Consider the following 22,720-nt stretch of genomic DNA (forward strand, 5'->3'; position numbering starts at 1 on the left):
TTTTGTGGTCTATGATCCCTCCCTTCATTATGAGAATAAAAAGTGGGCGGCACGGTGGCACAGTGGTTAGTACTGCTGCCTCACAGCGCCAGAGACCCGGGTTCAATTCCCGCCTCAGGCGACTGACTGTGTGGAGTTTGCACGTTCTCCCCGTGTCTGCGTGGGTTTCCTCCGGGTGCTCCGGTTTCCTCCCACAGTCCAAAGATGTGCAGGTCAGGTGAATTGGCCATGCTAAATTGCCCGTAGTGTTAGGTAAGGGGTAGATGTAGATGTAGGGGTATGGGTGGGTTGCGCTTCGGCGGGGCGGTGTGGACTTGTTGGGCCGAAGGGCCTGTTTCCACACTGTAAGTAATCTCTAATCTCTAAATCTCTAAAAGACTTTTGATGAGATCTATCATAAGAAACTGTTAGCTAAAGCTGAAGCTCATGGGATTGAAGGCAAAGTATCATCCTCTGCCTGGCAAACTGGTTGAGTGGCAGGAGATATTTAGGGAGATTGCCAACTCCTATTCCAATGTTAACCAATAAAAGTAATTATTTACTTTAGCATCACAACAGTGACTATACTTCAGTGGGACTTTATTGATTGAGTCATCTTTGTTTGCAAGAGAGCACCAATGATGATTTCATTGGTGGCAGAGCATTTTGAGATATGTGCTGCTGAGATGCCCAAGATAAATACATGACTTATTTATTATGAGTCATCAGTAGTCAAATGAACATTGATAATTCCATTGTACTTACCCATTGTTGTAGGATTGCCTTCAATGTTGTTGAGGAGGTGATCCAAAACAAGGCTTTATGGAAACGAAATGTTCCCAGCATTAGTCTTTAAACAAATTGTCCAATGGCTGCTTGTTTCAGCTCACTTATCAGTCAAGAAGCTAAAACACTTCAATGACGTAGAGGCTCTGGTTCAGAAAATGATTTCAAAAAGAGCACTTTACATAAAGTGTTCAGTTTGGAACAAATAAATTTCCCTTTCAGCAACTGTATCTCCAATCAACAAAGTATTAACATTATGTACAGAAGACCTTTGGCGGTACTTATTAATTCAATGTGACAAAATGCCTTTGCAATGATTTAGATAGAACAATGTCAACTCAGTTTAATATTGCAAGATATGATCAACGTACATTGAATATCAGGAAAATGGTAGAACAACCAATGTCTATGTAAGTGTTTTTTTGAAAAGTTCACAGTTTTATGATCTAACTTGTGGACTGCTAGAAATGATAGAACTGTGAAACCCAAGTTCAGTAAAAATATTCTTTTTATTCAGTCATGTGACATGGGCTTCACTAGCTGGCCAGCATTTATTTCTCATCACTAGTTGCCTTGAGAATTGATTGGTATTAGTAAACTGCCTTTTAGAGCAGTTGCAGACCATGTGTTGTGGGGTAACCTATAAAGCCATTAGGGGAAGAATTCCAGGATTTTGACACAACACCAGTAAAGGAACAGTGATATATTTCCAAGCTAGGATGATGAGTGGCTTGGAGAACTTGCGAGTGGTGGTGTTCCTGTGTATTTGCTTCCGTTGTCCTAGATGGAAGGAATTATGGGTTTGAAAGGTGTTTTTCTAAGGACCTTTGCATTTCTACATTGCAAATGATAGTACACGCTGGTGCCAATCAAGTCCTGGATAGTCTCAAGCTTCTTGAATGTTGTTGGAGCTGCACTTATCCAGGCAAGTGTGGAGTATTTCATAATAGTCCTGACTTTTGCTTTGTAGATGGTGGATAGTGTTTTGGAGTGTGAATTTGCAGGTAGACAAGAAGAAGGTGTTTGGTCTTTATCGGCTAGTGCATTGGATAAAGGAGGTGGGATGTTTGATTGCGGCTGTTGAGGCTACTTTTGAAATACTGCATTCAGTTTTGGTCTCCCTACTATAGGAACGGTATCAAACTTGAAAGGGGTTCAGAAAATTGAGGATGTTGCTGGGTTGGAGGGTTTGAGCGATAGGGAAAGGTTGAATAGGCTGGAGCTATTTTCTCTGGAGTGTCTGAGACTGAGGAGTGACCTTAGAGGTTTATAAAATCATGAAGGGCATAGATGAGGTGAATAGACAATGTCTTTTCCCCTGGGTAGATGGCACAGGTTTAAGGTGAGAGGGGAAAATTTTTTAAAAGGGACCGAAGGGGCAACATTTTCATGCAGGGGGTGATGCATATATGGAATGAGTTGCCAGATGGACTGTTGGAGGCTGATACAATTGCAATATTCAAAAGTCATCTGGTTGGGTAGGTGTCCATGAATAGCCAGGGTTCAGAGGGATATGGGCTAAATGCTGTCAAATGGGATTAGGTTAATTTAGGATATTTTTGTTGGCATGGATGAGTTGGATTGAAGGATCTACTTGCGTACTGGACAACTAATGACTGTACTTGTTGCAGCATTCTTAGCCTCTGACTTGCTCTTGTAGTCACTGTTTATGTGGCGTCCAGTTGAGTTTCTGATAAGTGGTCACCCCGATGTTAGTAGTGGGGAATTCAGTATTAGTAACACTGTAGAATGTCAAAAGGCAGTGGTTAGATTTTCTCTTTTTGGAAATGGTCATTGCCTGACATTTGTGTGGCGCAAATGTTACTTGTCGTCATTTGTCAGCGAAAGCTGGATATTGACTGGATCTTGTTGCATTTGAACATGGGCTGCTTCAGAATCTGAGGAGTCACGAAAGAAGCTGAACATTGTGTGATCATCAGTGAACAGTGAATTTCTGACCTTATGGAGGGAAGGTCACTGATGATGCAGCTGATTATGGTTGAACTGAGGAAATGACTCCCTGAGGAATTCCTGCAGAGATGTCTTCGAGGTGAGATGACTGACCTCCGACAACGACAACGACAACCACTTTCCTACATGTCAGAGGGTTTACCCCTGATATCCATCAATTCCAGTTTTGATAGTGTGATGCTACAGATCGGTCAAATGCAGTCTTGATGTCAAGGGCTGTCAGTCTCACCTCATCTCAAGGCCATAATGAGATCAGGAGCTGATTGATCCTGGCAGAACCCAATCTGGATGTTGCTAAACAGGCACTGCTTGATAGCACTGTCGATGACATGTTCCATCACATTATTGATGACTGAGAGAAGACTGATGAGATGGTAATTGGGCAGGGTTGGCTTTGCCCTGCATTTTGTGTGCAGGGCATACCTGGACAATTCTCCACATTGTCAGGTGGGTGCAAGTGTTGTAGCTGTACTGGAACAGCTTGGCTAGAGTAGCAGCAAGTTCTGGAGAATAAGTCTTCAGTACTATTGACAGTGTTGTCAGGACCCATAGCCATTGCACTTCTGACTGAAGATTGCTGTGAATGTTTCTCTTTTTGTACTGATCTTTTGTTGTCTTCCATCATTAACAACAGGGTTGTTTGTGAAGACACCACCTCCAATGAATATGGTTATGAAATTCAAGTAAAATTCAAAACAGCATATTTCTTCTGCTTGTTCCCAAAATTTCTCCTAAATTCTGCACCAAAGTAAAGCTGAATTTTCCGAAAATAATTCCAAGTTGTCTTAATTCAAGGCTAGCTTATAATGAAGCATTTCATTGTATTGATAGTGGTCAGATATGTAATTGTACCTGCAGTTCATTTCCCAGTAAGATTCCCATTCAGCTGGTAATATTATTATTATTGATATGAGTTGGGGCTTGCTACGGCAAAGGTTGGTGAAAGGACTGAATGGAAACCATCATTAACGACTGTAGATTTTATAGACATGGATTTTAATAAGGCATTTGATAAGGTTCTCCATGGTAAGCTGATGAAAAAGGTGAAGTTGCATGGAGTCCAGGGTGTTCTAGCTAGATGGGTAGAGAACTTGTTGGGCAACAGGAGACAGAGTGTAGTAGTGGAAGGGAGCTTCTCAAAAGGGAGACCTGTGACCAATGGTGTCCCACAGGGATCCATGCTGGGACCACTGTTGTTTGTGATATACATAAATGAATTGGAGGAAGGTGTAGATTGCCTCATTAGCAAGTTTGCAGATGACACTAGGATTGATGGAGTAGCAGATGGTGAAGGGGACTGTTAGAGAATAGAGCAGAATATAGATAGATTGGAGAGTTGGGCAGAGAAATAATAGATGGGAGTTCAATCCAGACAAATGTGAGGTGATGGAAAAGTCCTGGGGAAAATTGATGTACAGAGAGATCTGGGTGTTCAGGTCCATTGTTCCCTGAAGTGGGCAATGCAGGTCAGTAGACTGGTCAAGAAGGCATTCGGCATGCTTTTCTTCATCGGACGGAATATTGACTACAAGAGTTGGCAGTCATATTACAATTGTAGAAGACTTTGGTTCAGTCACATTTTGATTACTGTGTACAGTTCTGGTCACCATATTACCAAAAGGATGTGGATGATTTGGGGAGGGTGCAGAGGAGGTTCACCAGGATGATACCTGGTATGGAGGGAGCTAACTATGAGGAGAGATTGAGTAGATTACGATTATTTTCATTAGAAAGAAGGCGGTTGAGGGCTGACCTGATTGAGGCCTACAAAATCATGAAATGTGTAGACAGAGTGGATAGCAAGAAACTTTTTTCCACAGTGGAGGACTCAATTACTAGGGGTTATGAGTTCAAAGTGAGAGAGGAAACGTTTAGGAGACACATACGTGGAAAGTTCTTTATGCAGAGAGTAGTGGGTGTCTGGAATGCTTTGCCAACAGAGGTGGTAGGGGCAGGAACGATAGTATCATTTAAGATGTATCTAGACAGATACATGAATGGGCAGGGAGTAAAGGGATACATATCCTTAGAAAATAGATGGCAGATTTAGACAGAGGATATGGATCGGCGCAGGCGTGGAGGCTTAATGGCCTCTTCCTGCATCATAATGTTATTTGCTCATTGACAAGTCACCTGAGCTGTTCCCCAGATGACTTGTTATATTGTCATAACTAGTGTCCCAGATACACACTCCCTTGCTTATTGAGTATGGGTGAAAGGAAAAATTGGTACACTAAAGTGGCTATTAAGTGCAAACTAGTTGCATTTATAATATGTGCGGACTTTACTCAGGTGACAATGACCTTCTTCAAGATGGGCTTACATTGATTTATTCTAAGCCAATGCTTATTTCCATAGATTTCCAGAATATGTATGATAGTGAAATGGAGAGAACACATAACAAAATTGGATACTCCTGAGATATATCTTTCATTCCTGCAACAATTATTTAAATAGTGTGCAGGGGAATAGAGTAGATCTGAAAATAATGAATGCTGAAAATTTGCTGTAAGCCATTAGCTTCTACCGGAGAAAGATAAAGCTAACATTTTGGTTGATGCCTTCATTATTTGAACTTCCATCTAGAATTAGAGATGGTGGGAGAATTTATGTTTCCATGCTAATGCAAGGTTTGCTTCTGTATATTGACCATACTCTGGCCAATTTTCCATTTGAAACTGGGAACCTAATATTTGTACCATATGGAAGAAAAGATTCCAGTTACTTCTGAAATCGAAAGCTCTGTTATGCCATAGGACAAAACATAGTATGATCAGTTGTGCGAAAACCTGCTGCAAGCCAATGTAAATAAATTGAGTGAATAAAAATGGAGGAAAACAGACTGGACAGTAAAGATTTCCCATGTAAATTACTCTTTCTTGAACTGGCAGGTGTTAACTGCTCAGATTCCTGTCTGATGGTAAGGAAGGCACCCACTCATCATTGCTAGGTATTTTCAAGCATGTGTGGTTTGAACCTGATGATCTTCTCAGGACCTGACTGTTACAGATAATGTGCCTGCAAGTGAAAACTTATGCAGCACATCACTGCAATTGGAGCATAATCTTGATACAAGTTTGACTTGTATCAAGATTAAAATCAAGGTTATGCGATATTTTCCCAAGAAATACTGTTTTTGTTTTCAAAATAAATGTTAACGTTCAAGTGTTATTTTTAACTTGCTTGGTTTTCCATTGATGCCGATTTTAAATTGAACATGGTAACCAGGTTTGGGTTTATGAAGGGGAGGAGGAAAATACAATTCATAACCAGTGCAGGCAGATTGAGATAAATGCCTACAACAAAACATGAAAAGTTTACTCACATTTGAAAATATTAGAAACAAAGTTTAGCTGTACAAAAGGAATTGTTTCATTTACCAGAGTTTTGTTCCTTTCTTACAGTATATATTCTTACAATACAATATAGAATGTTTTGTTTTGTAGGATGGGATGCAGTTACTGACTGGAAGGATGTCCTGTCTGGAGGTGAGAAACAAAGGATGGGCATGGCACGAATGTTTTATCACAGGTGAGTTGTGTTTAAGGTAAAGATTGGAAGTTAGTCAAATTGCTCAGAAAAAAGGGATATTTCCATAGGGTGTAAATTAAGTTCTATGTGGTATAACCTTACGTTGATCATATGTCACACTAAACTTATAAAATGTGACATACATTTTTCAGATATTTTTAAAAGTACTGAGTTTAATAGTAACAAATGTTTCCCAACACAAGAGCGTTACTTTCTGTTGTGCTGAGCCATACAGTATTACAACATGTTTAATCATAATTACCAGTGTTCACTTCCTGATCATTCTTTGAGAATAAATGAGAAAGTCGGTCACTGTGGGCTGATTTTATGATCTGTTTGGCACTTGGCTGAGGAGTGATATTGATAGAGACTTGAGAAGAGATTCAGCATTATTGTTCAACAAGGGAAGTTTCCAGAGCTGAGAGAGTAACATTTTTCAATGGGGATGCCCTTGTAAAAATACGTAATTATTGAAGTGTACCTCCAGTGTGCTGATATTCCCTTGTCATTATGTCAATAGGATATTTAACTTAGAAGTACAAAATGTTCTTTGAAGAGAGTTGTAACACAATACAAAGAAAATCCTTTAGCACATGAATGAAATGAATGGAGAATTCCTAGCAAACTGCTGCCTTTATGTTACAAACTATTGGCTTTGCCTGATATTGTGAAAGGTTCTCCATAAAAGGCCAGTAATATTTGTTTTTATTAAGTATAAGCCTCATTAATATGGGGGCTACAATGGTTTTTCTTAATTATCTTAAAAATCTTTGCTCTAGTGGTACACAGACTGATTAGTACAAGTATTTAATTGAACTGTTTTTGTAATTCTGTGATGAATAATGGTGTTCGTTTTTGTTAGCCACAGAATAAAAAGAATAGGAACAGATTTTTTAAAAAGGTGTACTTTAAATTTGTTCATGGGAATTGGATATCAAACTGGCTGTGTCAACAATTTTAACCCATTTTTAAGTGCCTTGGAGAAGATGGTAGTGAGTTGGCTTCTTGAACTACTGCAGTAAGGATGCCATAGTGCTGGCAAGAAGGGAGTTCCAGGATTTTTGACTCAGCAATGACAAGTGATAATAGGTCCAAGTCAGGATGATGTGTAAGACATAGGGGAACTTGAATGTGGTCATTCAACAAGGTTCTTCATGGTAGACTGGTTAGCAAGGTTAGATCTATTGAATACTTTGAGAGCTATCCATTTGGATACAGAACTGGCTCGTAGGTAGAAGACGGAGGTTTGGGGTGGAGGATTGTTTTTCAGTCTGGAGGCCTGTGACTAGCAGTGTGCTACAAGCATCAGTGCTGAGTCCACACTTTTTGTCATTTATATAAATGATTGGATGTGAACATAGGAGGTATGATTAGCAAATTTGCAGATGACACCAAAGTTGGAGGTATAGTGGACAGCAAAGAAGCTATTTCTGAGTACAATGAGATCTTGATCAGATGGGCCGAGGAGTGGCAGGTGGAGTTTAATTTAAGTAACTGTGAGGTGCTGCATTTTGAATATTTATAGGTAAGGTCCTGGGGAGTGTTGCTCAACAAAGAAACCTTGGATTGCAGGTTCATAGTGGAGTTGCAGATAAGAAAGTGAAGAAAGTATTCTTGCACTGAGTATAGGAGTTGGGAAGTCATGTTGCAGCTCTACGGGACATCAGTTGATCCATTTTTTTTAAATACGGCATTCAATTCTGGTGTCCCTGCAGGAGGAAGGATGTTGTGGAACTTGTAAGGGTTCAGAAAAACTTTACAGGAATGTTGCCAGGATTGGGAGGTTTGAGTTATAGGGAGAGACTGAATAGGCTGTGGCTATTTTCCATGGATTATCAGAGGTTGGGGCCGGGGAATCACCTTATAGAGGTTTACAAAATCATGAGCGGCATGGATAGGGTACAGAGACAAGGTCTTTTCCCTGGGGTATGGGAGTCCAAACCTAGAAAAGGATAGATTTAAGGTGAGTGGGGAAAGATTTAAAAGGGACCGAAGGGACAATGTTTTCATACAGAGGGTGGTGTGTAAATTGAATGAGCTGCCAGAGGAAGTGCTGGAGGCTGATGCAATTACAACATTTAAAAGGCATCTGCATGGATTTATGATAAGGAAGGGGTTAGAGGGATATAGGCTAATTGCTGGCAAATGGATACTGTTGGAGGGGACAACTTATCAGGGGTATGCAGTGTGACCCAGGTCTCTGGCACAAAGCCTGTCCCTGGTGCACAGAAGGAAAGGAGGAGAGTGTTTAGTCATTGGGGACTCAATAGTTAGAGGGTCAGATCGAAGGCTTGTTGGGAATGAACAAGACTCTCAATTGGTGTGTTGCCTCCCAGGTGCCAGGTTCTGTGATGTCTCGGATCGTATCTTTGGGGTCCTGAAGTGAGAAGGTGACCAGCCCCAAGTCGTAGTCCACGAGGTTCCAACGACATAGGTAGACAGTGGGATAAGGATGTGAGGCAGGATTTCGGGGAGCTTGAGTGGAAGCTGAGTGCTAGAACAAAGAGTTGTTCTCTGGTTTGTTACCGTGCCACGTGATAGTGAGGCAAGGAATAGGGAGAGATATCAGCTGAACACGTGGCTGCAAGGATGGTGCAGGAGGAAGGGTTTCAGGTACTTGGATAATTGGGGCTCATTCTGGGGAAGGTGGCACCTGTACAAACAGGACGGTCTTCACTTGAACCAGAGGGGTACTAATATTCTGGTGCTATTCGGGTGGGTTTAAACTCGCTCAGCAGGGGGATGGGAACCTGAGATGTAATTGCAATGCACAGGAGGATGAGAGTAGGGAGGACAGGGACAGGATTTCACAGTCACAGAAATGTGCTGGCAGACAGCAAGCTGGTTTGGAGTGCATCTACTTCAACGTAGGATCCGAAGTAAAGTAGGTGAGCTTGCAACATGGATAAGTACCTGGGACTTCGATGTTGTGGCCATTTCGAGACACGAATAGAGCAGGGTCAGGAATGGATGTTGCAGGTTCTAGGGTTTAGATCTTTCATTAATAACAGACAAGGTGATAAAAGAGGGGGAGGTGTGGCCTTGTTAGTCAAGGATAGTATAACAGTGGCTGAAAGAACTTTTGACGAGGACTCGTCTACTGAGGTGGTGTGGGCTAAGGTTACACAGGAGAGGAGAGGTCACACTGCTTGGAGTTTGTTATAGGTCTCCGCAGAGTTCCAGGGAAGTGGAGGAGAGGATTGGCAAAATTATTCAGGGTAGGAGTAAAAGGAACAGGGTGGTCATTATGGTGTCTTTAACTTCCCCAACATTGACCGGAAATGCTGTAGCTCTAGTGTCAGTTTTTGTCCAATGTGTACAGGAGTGTTTCCTGACACAGTATGTCAAAGGGCCGACGAGGGGAGACCACACTGGATCTGGTGCTTGGTAATGAACCAGGCCAGGTGTTTGATTTAGTTGTAGGTGAACGCTTTGGAGAGACTGACCATAATTCAGTTATGTTTAGTTTAGCGATAGAAAGGAATAGGTACATGCCACAGGTCAAGAGTTATCGATGGGACAAGGGCAATTATAATACAATTAGGTAAGAATTAGGATGCATAGAATGGGGTAGCAAAATGCAGGGGATGCAGACAACGGAAATGTGGAGCTGGTTTAAGGAACTGATATTGTGTGTCCTTCATAGGTATGTCCCTTTCAGGCAGGGAGAAAGTGGTAAGGAAAGGGAACCGTGGTTTACTGCAGAAATTGAATCTCTCGTTAAGCGAAAGAAGGAGGCTTATGTGTTGATAACACAAGATGGTTCAGATGAGGTGATGGAGAATTACAGATCAGCTAGCAAGGATTGAAAGAGAGAGTTAAGAAGAGCAAAGAGAGGACATGAGTAGTCTTTAGCAAATAGAATAAAGGAGAATACTAAAGCTTTTTATAGGTATGTGAGGAATAAAAGGATGACTAGGATAGGAATAAGGCCAGTCAAAGACAGAAGTAGGAAGTTGAGTGTGGACCCTGTGGAGATTGAAGAGGTGCTAAATGAACATTTCTCATCTTTTTTCATTCAGGAAAAGGAGAATATTGTAGAGGAGAAGAATGAGATGCGAGATATTAGACTAGCAGGGATCGAGGTTAGTTACGAAGAAGTTATCAGTTCTAAAAGCAGTGAAAGTATACAAGTCCCCTGGGCCGGATGGGATTTATCTGAGGATTATCTGGGAAGCTAGGGAGGAGATAGCAGAGCCTTTGACTTTGATATTTGAGTCGCCATTGTCTACAGGTTTAGTAGCAGAGGACGGAAGGATTGCACATGTTGTGCCCTTGTTCAAGAAGGTCAGTAGAGATGACCCAGGTAATTATAGACCAGTGAGCCAAAGTTCTATTGTCAGAAAGGATTATAAGAGATAGGATTTATAATCATCTCGCAAGCAACAATTTGATTTCAGATAGTCAACATGGTTTCGTCAAGGGCAGGTCATGTCTCACATATCTCATTGAGTTTTTGAGAAGGTGACCAAGCATGTAGATGAGGGTAGGGCATACATGGTATACATGGACTTCAGTAAAGCCCTTGATAAGGTTCCACATGGTAGGCTATTGGAGAAAATGCAGAGGCATGGGATTGAGGGTGATTTAGCAGTTTGGATTAGAAACTGGCTTTCTGAAAGAAGGCAGCGAGTGACGGTTGATGGAAAATATTCAGCCTGGAGTCTGATTACTAGTGGTGTGCCACAAGGATCTGTTGTAGGACCACTGCTGTTTATCATTTTTATAAATTACTTCGATGCAGGCATAGGTGGATGGATTAGTAACTTTGCAGATGACATTAAAGTCGGTGGAGTAATGGACAGTTTGGAAGAATGGTACAGGTTGCAGGTGGACTTGGATAAACTGCAGAATTGGGCTGAGAGGTGGCAAATGGAGTTCAATGCAGCTAAATTTGAGATGATGCACTTTGGGAAAAGTAACAGGAAGGCAGAGTACTGGGTCAATGGAAAGATTCTTGGTAGTGTGAATGTGCAGAGGGATCTTGGAGTCCATGTACATAGATCCCTGAAAGCTGCCACCCAGGTTGATAGTTCTGTTAAGAAGGCATACGGTGTGTTGGGTTTCATTGGTAGAGAGATTGAGTTCCCGAGCTGCAATGTCATGCTGCAACTATACAAAATGCTAGTGCGGCTGCACTTGGACTATTGTGTAAGCTCTGGCCGCCATATTTTGGGAAGGATGTGGAAGCATTGGAAAAAGTGCAGAGGAGATTTACCAGGATGTTGCCTGGTCTGGAGGGAAGGTCTTATGAGGAAAGGCTGACAGACTTGGGTCTGTTCTCATTGGAAAGAAGGCGGCTAAGAAGGGATTTGATAGAGACATACAAGACGATCAGAGGATTAGATAGGGTAGACAGTGGAAGTCTTTTTCCTGGGATGATGATGTCAGCTTGTACGGGGTGGGGGGGGCATAACTACAAATTGAGGGGTGATAGATTTAAGACACATGCCAGAGGCAGGTTCTTTACTCAGAGTAGTAAGGGCGTGGAATGCCCTATCTGCCAATGAAGTTAACTCAGCCACATTGGGAAGATTTAAACAATCCTTTGATAAGCACATGGATGACGATGGGATAGTGTAGGGAGATGAGCTGAGAATAGTTCACAGATCGGTGCAGCATTGAGGGCCGAAGGGCCTGTTCTGCGTTGTATTGTTCTATGTTCTAAGATATTTTATTTGATCAAAGGGTGTGTTTCCATGTTGTACATCTCTATGACTATGAGGTGCTGCATTTTGGGAAAGCAAATCTTAGCAGGACTTATATCCTTCATGGTACGGTCCTAGGGAGTGTTGCTGGACAAAGATACCTTGGAATGCAGGTCCATGCTCCTTGAAAGTGGAGTCGCAGGTAGATAGGATAGTGAAGAAGGTGTTTGGTATGCTTTCCTTTATTGGTCAGAGTATTGAGTACAGGAGTTGGGAGGTCATGTTGTAGCTGTACAGGACATTGGTGAGGCCACTGTTGGAATATTGCATGCAATTCTGGTCTTCTTCCTATTGGAAAGATGTTGTGAAACTTGAAAGGGTTCAGAAAAGATTTACAAGGATGTTGCCAGAGTTGGAGGACTTGAGCTACAGGGAGAGGCTGAACAGGCTGGGGTATTTTCCCCGGACCAAGGGAGACTGAGGGATGACCTGTAGTGGTTTACAAAATCATGAAGGGCATGAATAGCATAAATAGACAAAGTCTTTTCCCTGGGGTATAGGAGTCCAGAAGTAGAGGGCATAGGTTAGGGTGAGAGGGGAAAGATATAAAAGAGACCCAAGGTGCAACTTTTTCACGCAGAGGGTGGTACGTGTATGGAATGAGCTACCAGAGGATGTGGTGGAGGCTGGTACAATTGCAACATTTAAGAGGCATTTGGATGGGTATATGAATAGGAAGGGTTTGGAGGGATATGGGCTGGGTGCTGGTAGGTGGGACTAGATTGCATTGGGATATCTGGTCGGCATGGACGGGTTGGACTGAATGGTCTGTTTCCATGCTGTACATCTCTATGACTCTATGAACTGTATCGGCTGCCTTTGTCTTTCTAGTGTGTAGGGTGGTGGGGGGTGATTGTCGTTTGAAGGTACTGTACAAAAAGTCTTGTTGAGTTAACTCCAGTTGACATTGGTGGATGCACTGCTTTGTTCTAGATGATGGCAAGTTTCTTGTACATTGTTGGAGGTTCACCCATTAAAACAAATCGAATATATTTAATCAAACTTCTGAGTTGCCCCTTGTGCATGGTAGACAGGCATTGATGAAACAAGAGGTAAACCTGTTACAGAATTCCTGGCCTCTGACTTGTTCTTGTAACCACTCCCAAGGATGTTGTAAATGCCATTGAATGTCATGGGAGAATGATTAGATTCTCTCTTGTAAATAGTCCTTGCCTAGCACTTGTATTGATGATATTTGCCACATTATAGGCCAACCCTAGATGTTGGTCAAGTCTTGTTGTATATAGACTGGATCTGAGGAGTTCAAAGTGCTGGAGGGTGGTACAATTACAACATTTAGAAGACATCTGGATGGGTTTATGAAAAGGAAGGGTTTGAAGAGATTGGGCAGTCAACCATAAATATCCATACTTTGGATCATTTGATGGAGAAAGGGTGATTGATTCATTGATGAAGCAGCTGAAGATGCTTAGGCCTAAAATGCTACTCTCACAGATGTAAACGTGTACAGTACAGGAGGAGGTCATTCAGCCCATTACAGCCAGACACCAAAAATCAGAGTACATTAGCATAGAACAGCAATTTATTGTCATGTGTACCTTTACAAAAATATTCAGTGCCAAGTTTTACAAATCAACATACCATGGCACTTAAATTAATGACAGAAGTCATAAATGAGAAGATAGAAAAAAGTTCACTGCAGTTCAATTGTCGGGTCCTGAGGTCGGGGTACACTGGAAAACTGGGCTGAAACTGCCCCGCAGGCCTAGTCCGAGACTGTCCCACCAAGCTCAGACAAGTCCTGCTTGCTGGGACTAGACCTTCACACTGGGCTGTTGGAATACCTGGAAGCCGTCAAAGAAACCTCCATGACAGAATGGGACCTCCACACCATGACAAAAATGCCACATCCGGAGACCACCCTCCTAGATGCCAAGCTTATACTGCCATTCTGGGCAGTTAGAAGCCACCTCACCCTGGCTGGGAGAAGTTGCCTTCTGCTGAAGTCATTAAAAGAAGGAAAGGTATCATAATAAATGGAAACATTAAAAAAAGAAAGAAAAAAGAATGTAAAATGGACGGAATAGATGAGCTTCTTGTATAGCTTCCCTAGTACCTTCTTAGTGAGAGCTGCTGCACTTACCTCTGCCCACTGACTCTCTTGAAGGTCTTGTGTGCTACCAGTGTCTTTCAAAATGCAGACTGATGCAAAGTTGTTGTGCCATTTCTCCATTTCCCATTACTACTCTTACAGTGGTCCAATTTTGTGTCTCTTACTTTTTATATATTAAACAAACTCTTTTTTTTATATTACTAGCGAGCTTACCCTCATATTTTATTTTCTCCCCCCTCCTTTTTAATTGTCCTTTGCTGATTTTTAAAGGCTTCCTAATCCTCTGGCTTCCCACTATTCTTCACTACATTATATACTTTTCCTTTTGCTTTTCTACTGTCTATGACTTACCTCCTCAGCCGTGGTTGCCACCTCCTCCTCCTGTTAATACATTTTCTTTCTCCTCTTCCTTGAGAGAAATTTCTGCTGTGCCTCCTGAATTATCCGCAGCAACTCCTGCCATGCCTGCCCGACATCTTCCCTGCTATGCTCCCTTTCCAGTCAACTCTGGCCTGCTTCTTCCTCGTGTCTTTGTAGTTACTTTTACTTAATTGTAATAATATTACGGTACATCTGATTCCAGCTTCTCCACCTCGAACTACAGGGTGAATTTTATCGTGTTGCAGTAATTGGGATGTTCCTAGGGGTTCCTTCACCTTAAACTTTCTAATCAAGTCTGCCTCATTACACATTACCAAATCCAGAATTAGTTGTTCCCTAGTGGGCTATCCCATAAGCTGCTCCAAAGAAACTATCTTGTACCAAGGAATAAACATGTTTTCTTATAATTCTTTTATATTTATATTTTTATATTTATAATTATTTTCTGTATGACTCAAAAATGTGAACAATATGTAAAGACCCGAGGAAGAAAATGGAGGCCTTTGAAATGTGGATGCTAAAGCATATATGAAAAGTTTCCTATGTACATCATGAGACATTGAGAAGGTAGTTTAATTTGGAAGAGCAAATAGATCTCTTTAAAAAGTGACATCCATTTCAAAAAAAGTCAGCATTTTGTAGTATTTTAGCTCTAATCAAATAGCCAAAGATCTCTTCTCAGATCAAAATGGTCGGCAGAATTGGATAATGAATGTCACAGATTTGATTACATTTGAGCTGGAAAGGATTGGAGGATGGTATTGGATAGAGAAGCATGGTGTACCATGACAGCAGATTTTCTGGCAGATGAGTTACAAACCGCAGAAGTCTTTTGCAATTTTCCTCACAATTGACAATCGTAACAAAGTTGGACATACCTATTTGTGAGGTATTTGAGGTATTTTTATTGCAAATAAGAAATAAAATATTCTTTGACTGCCATTAATTATTATGAAAAACAATTAGTAAAAAACCTATAAAATTCTTGTCACACAAGTGAAGATAATTCACTTTTGAGCAAAGACATTATTTGCGACTTCAACGTATTTGGAACAATTGTCCCCAGTCCATTTATTAAGAGGCAGCTCTATGCAAATAGCATCTAAATCTCAATATTACTTTGTGTTCAAAAATGCATAGTGTAAATGGGCAGATGCTTATCTCAATTCATTCCCAGAAGTAAAAGATGATGCTATCCAAATCATTTGGGAATAAATTTGTTTTCTTCTTCAGATAGCTATCAACACTGGCACATCTGGTTAATTACATAAGTTAAATCATAATGGGCACTGAATGGTGTGACTCTGCTGGTAATAAAGGTACTTTATTGTCTGTATTGCACATTCCATGTGTAATCCAGATGTTGCAATAGGATGAAGTGATAGATCATCGTTTTTCACACGTTATCGTAGTGAGCAGAGGCAAGATCATTCCTTCTGTTAGTAGAAATCTTCTTTCATGAGGACATACTAAATGTCACATTCAAGCCTGCATCCCATTTGATACTGTATCCTTTGACAGAATTGATGTCTTAATCACAATCTCTCACTTCCAATGATAGTTTCATTAGTTCATGAAGAGCCTCTGTTGACAGATTAAAATAAAAAGGCAAAATGTTTGCGTAGTGCCATTATTGTACTTTGATGAGTTTGCTTAGTGAAACCCTGCATTTTCTATATCAAGTCTTTCATCTTTTCAAATTGGCTTAAAATCTAATTTTATTTGGGTATCTATGATGACTTTTCCAGCTCTTAATGACCCAATTGCGCTTGGATTTATAGTTGCATGGTTTATATAATGTACTTGCAAAATATATCATCTTAGGTCTGTGATGTTTGTATTTGAACCTTAATTTAGCTCTTAGCAAATTTTAATGCACTCTTTTAATCCTCTTAAAATACATAATTTGAACTGTTCTTGGCATTATTTTACCTTGCAAATTTTGTAGCTTGAACAGGAGAATAATTCCAGCTGCTACTCTTAAAGTAGAGTAATTATAGGTTTAACAACTTAGTAAGGTGTTACTTGTTCTGAACTGGAGTGCTTTCTGAAGTCTACATTTTCATTTCATTTGCATCAAGGAGATTGCCATATAGCAGAAATCCTAGCCAAATGGATCAGAACTGAAAAATGTGGTTTCCAATGTATTGTTTTTCAGAGTATTTTCAATTGTAGCTCTCCCACAATTAGGAAATCTGACCAGTTAGTCATTTCCTACATTGCAAAGATTTTGGGTAGACAGAGTAGTGCATTACCCTGCTGTCTTTTGTGCCTCAGTGTTACTGTCAGTTTAGGTAAGTATTCTATACTGCTGTCTCAATTATGATCTGAATTGATGCAAATGGTTAGGTTTTTTTGGAGTTGGTAGGGTGGCAGAGTGGTGTGTGATTGGCGGCTTCAGATGTGAGCTGCTTAGTCTCACAAGTTGATTCTCGTTTTTTTTGGAGCAGTAGAAGAGTGGGTTGTCTTCTGTGAGACTTCTGTGATGCAGAAGATGCATTGAAATAGGACACTAGCCTCTGTGAAGCTATCATCAAGTCACACTTTACTTACACGTGAATAGTCCATGACTATAGGACTGCCTTATACAAAATAAGACACCAGAATGTCAATATCTCTGACACACAACCTTCTTATGTCAACTAGTGCTCTCTAATTAGACCAGATTAACAGCCTCAATCGGAGAACTCATATTGTATGAGATTCCGCAGATGACGAAAGACGTTGCTACTCAATCCAGGGTGGAGTCAGAAGACCTTGTAGAAAATGTGTTTTCTTTGTGTTGGTCATGTTTGGGAGAGTGGAGCAATCCATCCTGATTGCCTGCTCATGATGCAGCATGCTGGGTAATGATAATTTGTTGATTATATGATCCTTACTTCATTAAGTGTCACTTATACTTTGCATTGATGCTTTATTTGGAATCCGTGGAAAACCTTGATAAACAGTTACCTATTGGACAAAGATTTCAGTAAGCCTTTCATGGACACAACAACCAACTAACGTTGCCTTTAAAACTTTGCGATACCTGATCATCAGCCTATCAACCAGGGGAAGGAGTGGTCGGAGATTCTATATGGAATGTTATGAGTTATGTACTATTAATTTGGAGCAAATAATGCAAATCATTTGGATTTTACCGGAAACCCATCATATTTGTTGTATTAATCTGGATTGCACAAATACCTCTATATACGAGGATCATAAATTTTACAGAGACACATTTTTGCTGGCAAAAACAAAAATAGCTGGAAAAGCTCAGCCTGTCTGGCAACATCTGTGGAGAGAAGTCAGATTTAATATTACGGGTGAAGTGACCTTTCCTCAGCATTTTTGGCAGAACCTTTCTCAAAATATTTTCATCCTCTGCACATGATCCTTACAGCCTTTTTTGGAGTTTTCACATTCATTGACTACATTCGTTTAACTCCAGCTTGAAGTTAATTGCTGGAATAATGTAGGTTTCTTTTAATGATGTAGAACTTAGAAATGAACTTATACTGCTAAAAGATATGAAGACCGGCAAGTGAGATAATATCTAATGCTGCATGATGTGACAATGCTGTCCCTTCGACAAAGTTGTGTTGTCCTTGTTTTTTTTCGAGAGGTATCATAAAAGCAGAGGTTCTGATATGTCTGGAAATGTCTACTTGAGAAGGCTTTAAGTTTTTTTTTTCTAAACACTTGTATAATGAAAGGAGAGTGGCCAATTCTCCCAGTTCAGGGTTTGGTTTTAGCAAGGAGTCTTTTTGAGGCTGCTGGTCAAAGAAACAGCTCCATGCTGATCCTTTGTCTGACATTTCTCCTGTAAGAACCTGTATTGGTTTTTCCTTTTTTGCCAAGGGGGTGTTTATGGGGATATTGCAAGAATTTGGATCAGCTTCATTAAGTTGCAATAGAGTCGATTGTGTTTTAAGATAGGTTAACTTAACCTAAGTTCAGTTTTCTTTTGTTAGTGTTTCATTCAGTGGTCTGTAAATAAATTCTCTTTAGATTATTAAAACTCAGTGCTATGTTATTTCTAATGCTCAGTCCTATTTCTGGCCAGATATTCATAGTCTTTTCCGTAAAGGTGATAATTATTTTTCTGGGTGTCCTTTCAATTTACTTTCTACAAGTTTGAAGGGAGATGTTTGAAAGGGGACATCTCATTGCTATCTGCACTTGGTACAAGTTAATTTATTACTGAATTTACCTTGTTCCATATTTACTCCGTAAGTTTTATATCTTGCTAAGAACACTAGGTTCTCAGAATTTTTGAAACCTTGAACATGTTTCCCTTTTATTTTAATCTTCAGCAATGGAATAAGTAAATTATGCTAGTTCTTCCTCAATTCCAGACTCTTCTTAAAACACATGTTATATTTTGCTGGAATTTTGAAAAATTTATAAATATTTCAACTTGATGTTGCATATACAAGGTTCAAATAACTTAATGAGTCTAGCATTAGTTAGATAGCATACTAACCTATGAGTTTGAATGTTGTTGGAAATCCATGTTGATAATGCAACGTGGGACAGAGAGAGTACTATATTGTAAGAGATGCTGCGCTGGATTTTCAAAGCAAGGTTGAGAACCTGACACCTAAATAAATTCTGGGTCCTGTCCCTGTACTTAAACTTATCACTTTAATTACATACCTTTTTTAATTTGAATGAGCTGGAGACTTGCTTTATGCCGAATGCCCCTGGAAGACGCCGTTGCCTTTACTAAGAAGAGCAGGCAATTCTCAAAGGCACCAGGAAGATAAACATGGTACAAAATTGTAATGGATGCCAAGTCAGGCTACAGCACTCAACCCAGGATGAGTTGACCCTTCAAATGTCACAAAAAACACCCCTGGAACAATTCTGAATAAACCACCAGCTAGTTTCCCATTCCTTCCCCTTACCCCTTGAAAATTGAGGATTGTGCCAAAGAATATGGGATCCAGTGCCGCTTTCTAGGAATGTAGTTTCAAATAAGATCCATTCTGGCTTCCACTAGCGATTGAAAATCCAGACTATTGTCTTTGAATGTTAGTCTATGCCCCATCTATCCTCTTAGGTGGGTGTAGTAAACCTCATGGCATTATATTGAAAAAATACAGGGAGGTTTACCCTGCTATCTTGGCCAATAATTATTCCTTAACCACCTTAAAAATAAATGATCTGGACATTATTTGCTGCTTATACAAATGGTCTATTTGTAAATTCACTCCATGGTTCCTGCATTGTAGCAGAAACCACATTTTAAAAGTAGTTCATTGTTTGGCGAAGGCATTGAGATGTCCTGATCATGTTGGGCACTATATAAATGATTATATATTTTCTTTCTCACTGTGATTTTTTTATTCACAATGTCTTAGTAACTGTAAATCTTGAGAAATTGAAACTGATCACATCTTAATTTGCTTTTAGCTGGATCCAATTGGCAAGATGAAGCAGTGTCAGCCCTGAGAGAAAATGGAAATAGGAAGTGGAAGTTAGGAGACAAACATGAGAGGGAAAAGAATAAAAGATTATATAGAGGTGGTGGCATTGTTGTAATATTACTGGACTATTAATCCAGAGCCCAAAGCTAATGGTGAAATTTTGAATTCAGTAACATCTGGAATTTTTTTAAAAATCCAAACATTAAAAGAATCACTAATCTAATAGTGAGTATGTTAACATTGCCAACTTTCATAAAAATCCATCTGCTTCATTAATTTCCTTTATGCAAAGAAATCTGCCATTGTTGACCACTCTGATATCTGATGTACATGACTCCAGATTCAAAAATATGCTCAAGTCTTAAATGCCCTTTAAAATGACCAAGGGAGGCAGTCAGCTCATTAACCAACAAATGCTGGCCTTAGCATTTATGCGCACGTCCTGCATGTAAATTTTTTAAAAAGATAGGGCTCGATTGGACGGAGTGGGAAAGGTCTCAATTGGAGCATAACAATTGCAAAGATTAGTTGGCCTGATTGGTTGTAGTTTGACAAAAAAACTGAAGGCTCTTAATTTGTGTTATTGAAAACAAGTTGTTTTTTTTTGTATTATACTCTTTATTTAATGTATTTGTTTAGACCAAAATATGCACTGCTGGATGAATGCACAAGTGCTGTGAGCATTGACGTTGAAGGCAAGATATTTCAAACTGCAAAGAATTTTGGGATCTCATTGCTTTCCATTACTCACAGGCCATCGCTATGGTGAGTAGCTACTCCAGTACAAAAGCTGGAAAGAAAAATATGCACACACTCTGATCTGTTGCATCATTTTCCATTAGGAACGGGTTTGCTAGCAGAGTCTTGTTCAAGATACAGCATTATAAGACAGTAATGGATGAATGTATTAAATTTGTGTTGATGTACTATTTTAGTCTTTCTTACCTGAGCTAATGCATCAGTTACTAAGAAACACTGAATTATATTAATAGGAATCATAATATATTCCAAATATTTTACTCAAAGTTTAATGAAGTGCAGTAATCACAATTGATAATTGACTTGACCGCCAAAATATATAAAGAAAATATAAATGTCCAGTTTTTCTTTGAGACAATACTCAAATTAAAGTACAGTTGAAGTAATGAAAATTGAAAAAGTCAGAATTGATGGCAATTTCTGCAAGTTAAGTTCATGTAAATCAGGTCCATTATATGAAATGTCAAACTTTTTTTTATATTTGTTGACTTGATTGGGCATTATTTATGTTTATTATTTCCTGCAATGAGAGCACTATTTTCCTTTGGATAGCTGACATTGCTTAAAATCTGATTCTCCACGAGTCTGCCAACATTTCTGTAGGCTGCCTCTTTTACAAAAGTGAAAACCTTCTGTTTTAAAAAATTACAAAACAAGTAATGGCAAAATGTTCCAGGAAATTAACTATAAATTTTATTTTGTAATTGTTTTGTAAATTAATCCCAAAATAGTCTTCACAAATTCTTATAGGAATTAGCCTTTCCGTTATCAAGTACACCTGTGTTTCACAATCCTGCCATCTTCCCACCTTCCCCAATACTTCACTGACCCTATTATTTGCTTGCTCCAGGTCATTCCACTAATGGTTGCAGACCATAGCCCAACATTATTTTTTTTCTCAGATCATTCTAAATGGACAGCGTTACGACACAGGGATAGCAAACCAGACCAAGTCAGACTCACTAACACTGGATTCACAATATGGTGTACAGTCATACAGCAAGGAAACAGACCCATTGGTCCAACCAGTCGATGCCAACCATAATGCCAAATTAAACTAGTCCCGTCTGCCTGCGCTTGGCCCATATTCCTCCGAGCATTACTTATTCGTGTACTTATCTAAGTAATTTTTAAACGTTGTAACTGTGCCCACATCCATCACTTCCTCTGGCAGTTCGTTCCATGCATAAACTCTGTGTAAAACAAATAAAGTTGCCCTTTGTGCCTGTTTAAAATATTTCTCCTCTCACCAGGTGACAAAGGTTCAAGCCGATCCAGCCTCTCTTTATAATTCAAATCATCCGTTCCCTGCAACATCCTTGTAAATCTCTTCAGAACCCACTCCAGCTTAATAATATCCTTACAATAACAGGGTGCCACAACTGAACATAATACTCCAAAAGAGGCCTCAGGGCTTATGCCCGAAACGTCAATTCCCCTGTTCTTCGGATGCTGCCTAACCTGCTGTGCTTTTCCAGGACCACGCTCTTGATTTTGACCACCTGCATCTGCAGTTCTCATTTTCTCCTCACTAATATACTGTACAAACTCAACATAATATCTCAACTCCAAACATTTAAAGATTTGAGCAATGAAGGCAAGTGTACTAAACATTGTCTTAACCACCCTATCTCTATGTGATGGAAACTTCAAAGAATTATGTGCCAGAACTCCTAGGTCTGTCTGTTCTACAAAATTACCCAAGGCCCTAATTTTAATTGTATAAGTCCTGCCCTTGTTTGTTTTTAAAAAAATGCAAGACCTTGCATTTGTCCAAATTAAACTCCATTGCCACTCTTCAGCCCATTGATCCAATTGATAAAATCTTTTTTATCTTAGATAACCTTCTTCGCTGGCCACTATACCACCAATTTTGGTGTCATCTGCAAACTTACCAATTATGTCTTCTATATTCTCATCTACATCATTTATATAAATAACGAACAAAAAGTGGACCCAGTCCCGATCCCTGTGGAACACGCTAGTCACAGGCCTCCAGTCCAAAAAAGAACCCTCTACTGTCACACTGTCTCCTGCCATTAAGACAATTTTGTATCCAATTGGCAAGCTCATCCTAAATTCCACGTGATCTAACTTTACTAATTGATGTACCATGC

The 22,720-nt window shown here is 39.9% G+C and overlaps 1 protein-coding gene across 1 annotated transcript in view; it reads left to right on the forward strand.

Moving 5' to 3' along the window:
* Positions 1-22,720, forward strand: part of LOC140466676 (ATP-binding cassette sub-family D member 2-like) — a 91,806-nt gene that overhangs the window by 63,713 nt on the left and 5,373 nt on the right. Inside the window, exons 8-9 of the mRNA XM_072562130.1 lie at positions 6,183-6,267; positions 20,484-20,609. Of these exons, the coding sequence (XP_072418231.1) occupies positions 6,183-6,267; positions 20,484-20,609 (211 nt within the window). The remainder of the gene's footprint in view (positions 1-6,182; positions 6,268-20,483; positions 20,610-22,720) is intronic.

The sequence above is a fragment of the Chiloscyllium punctatum genome, chromosome 44, assembly GCF_047496795.1.
Source record: "Chiloscyllium punctatum isolate Juve2018m chromosome 44, sChiPun1.3, whole genome shotgun sequence".
NCBI classification, from domain to species: domain Eukaryota; kingdom Metazoa; phylum Chordata; class Chondrichthyes; order Orectolobiformes; family Hemiscylliidae; genus Chiloscyllium; species Chiloscyllium punctatum.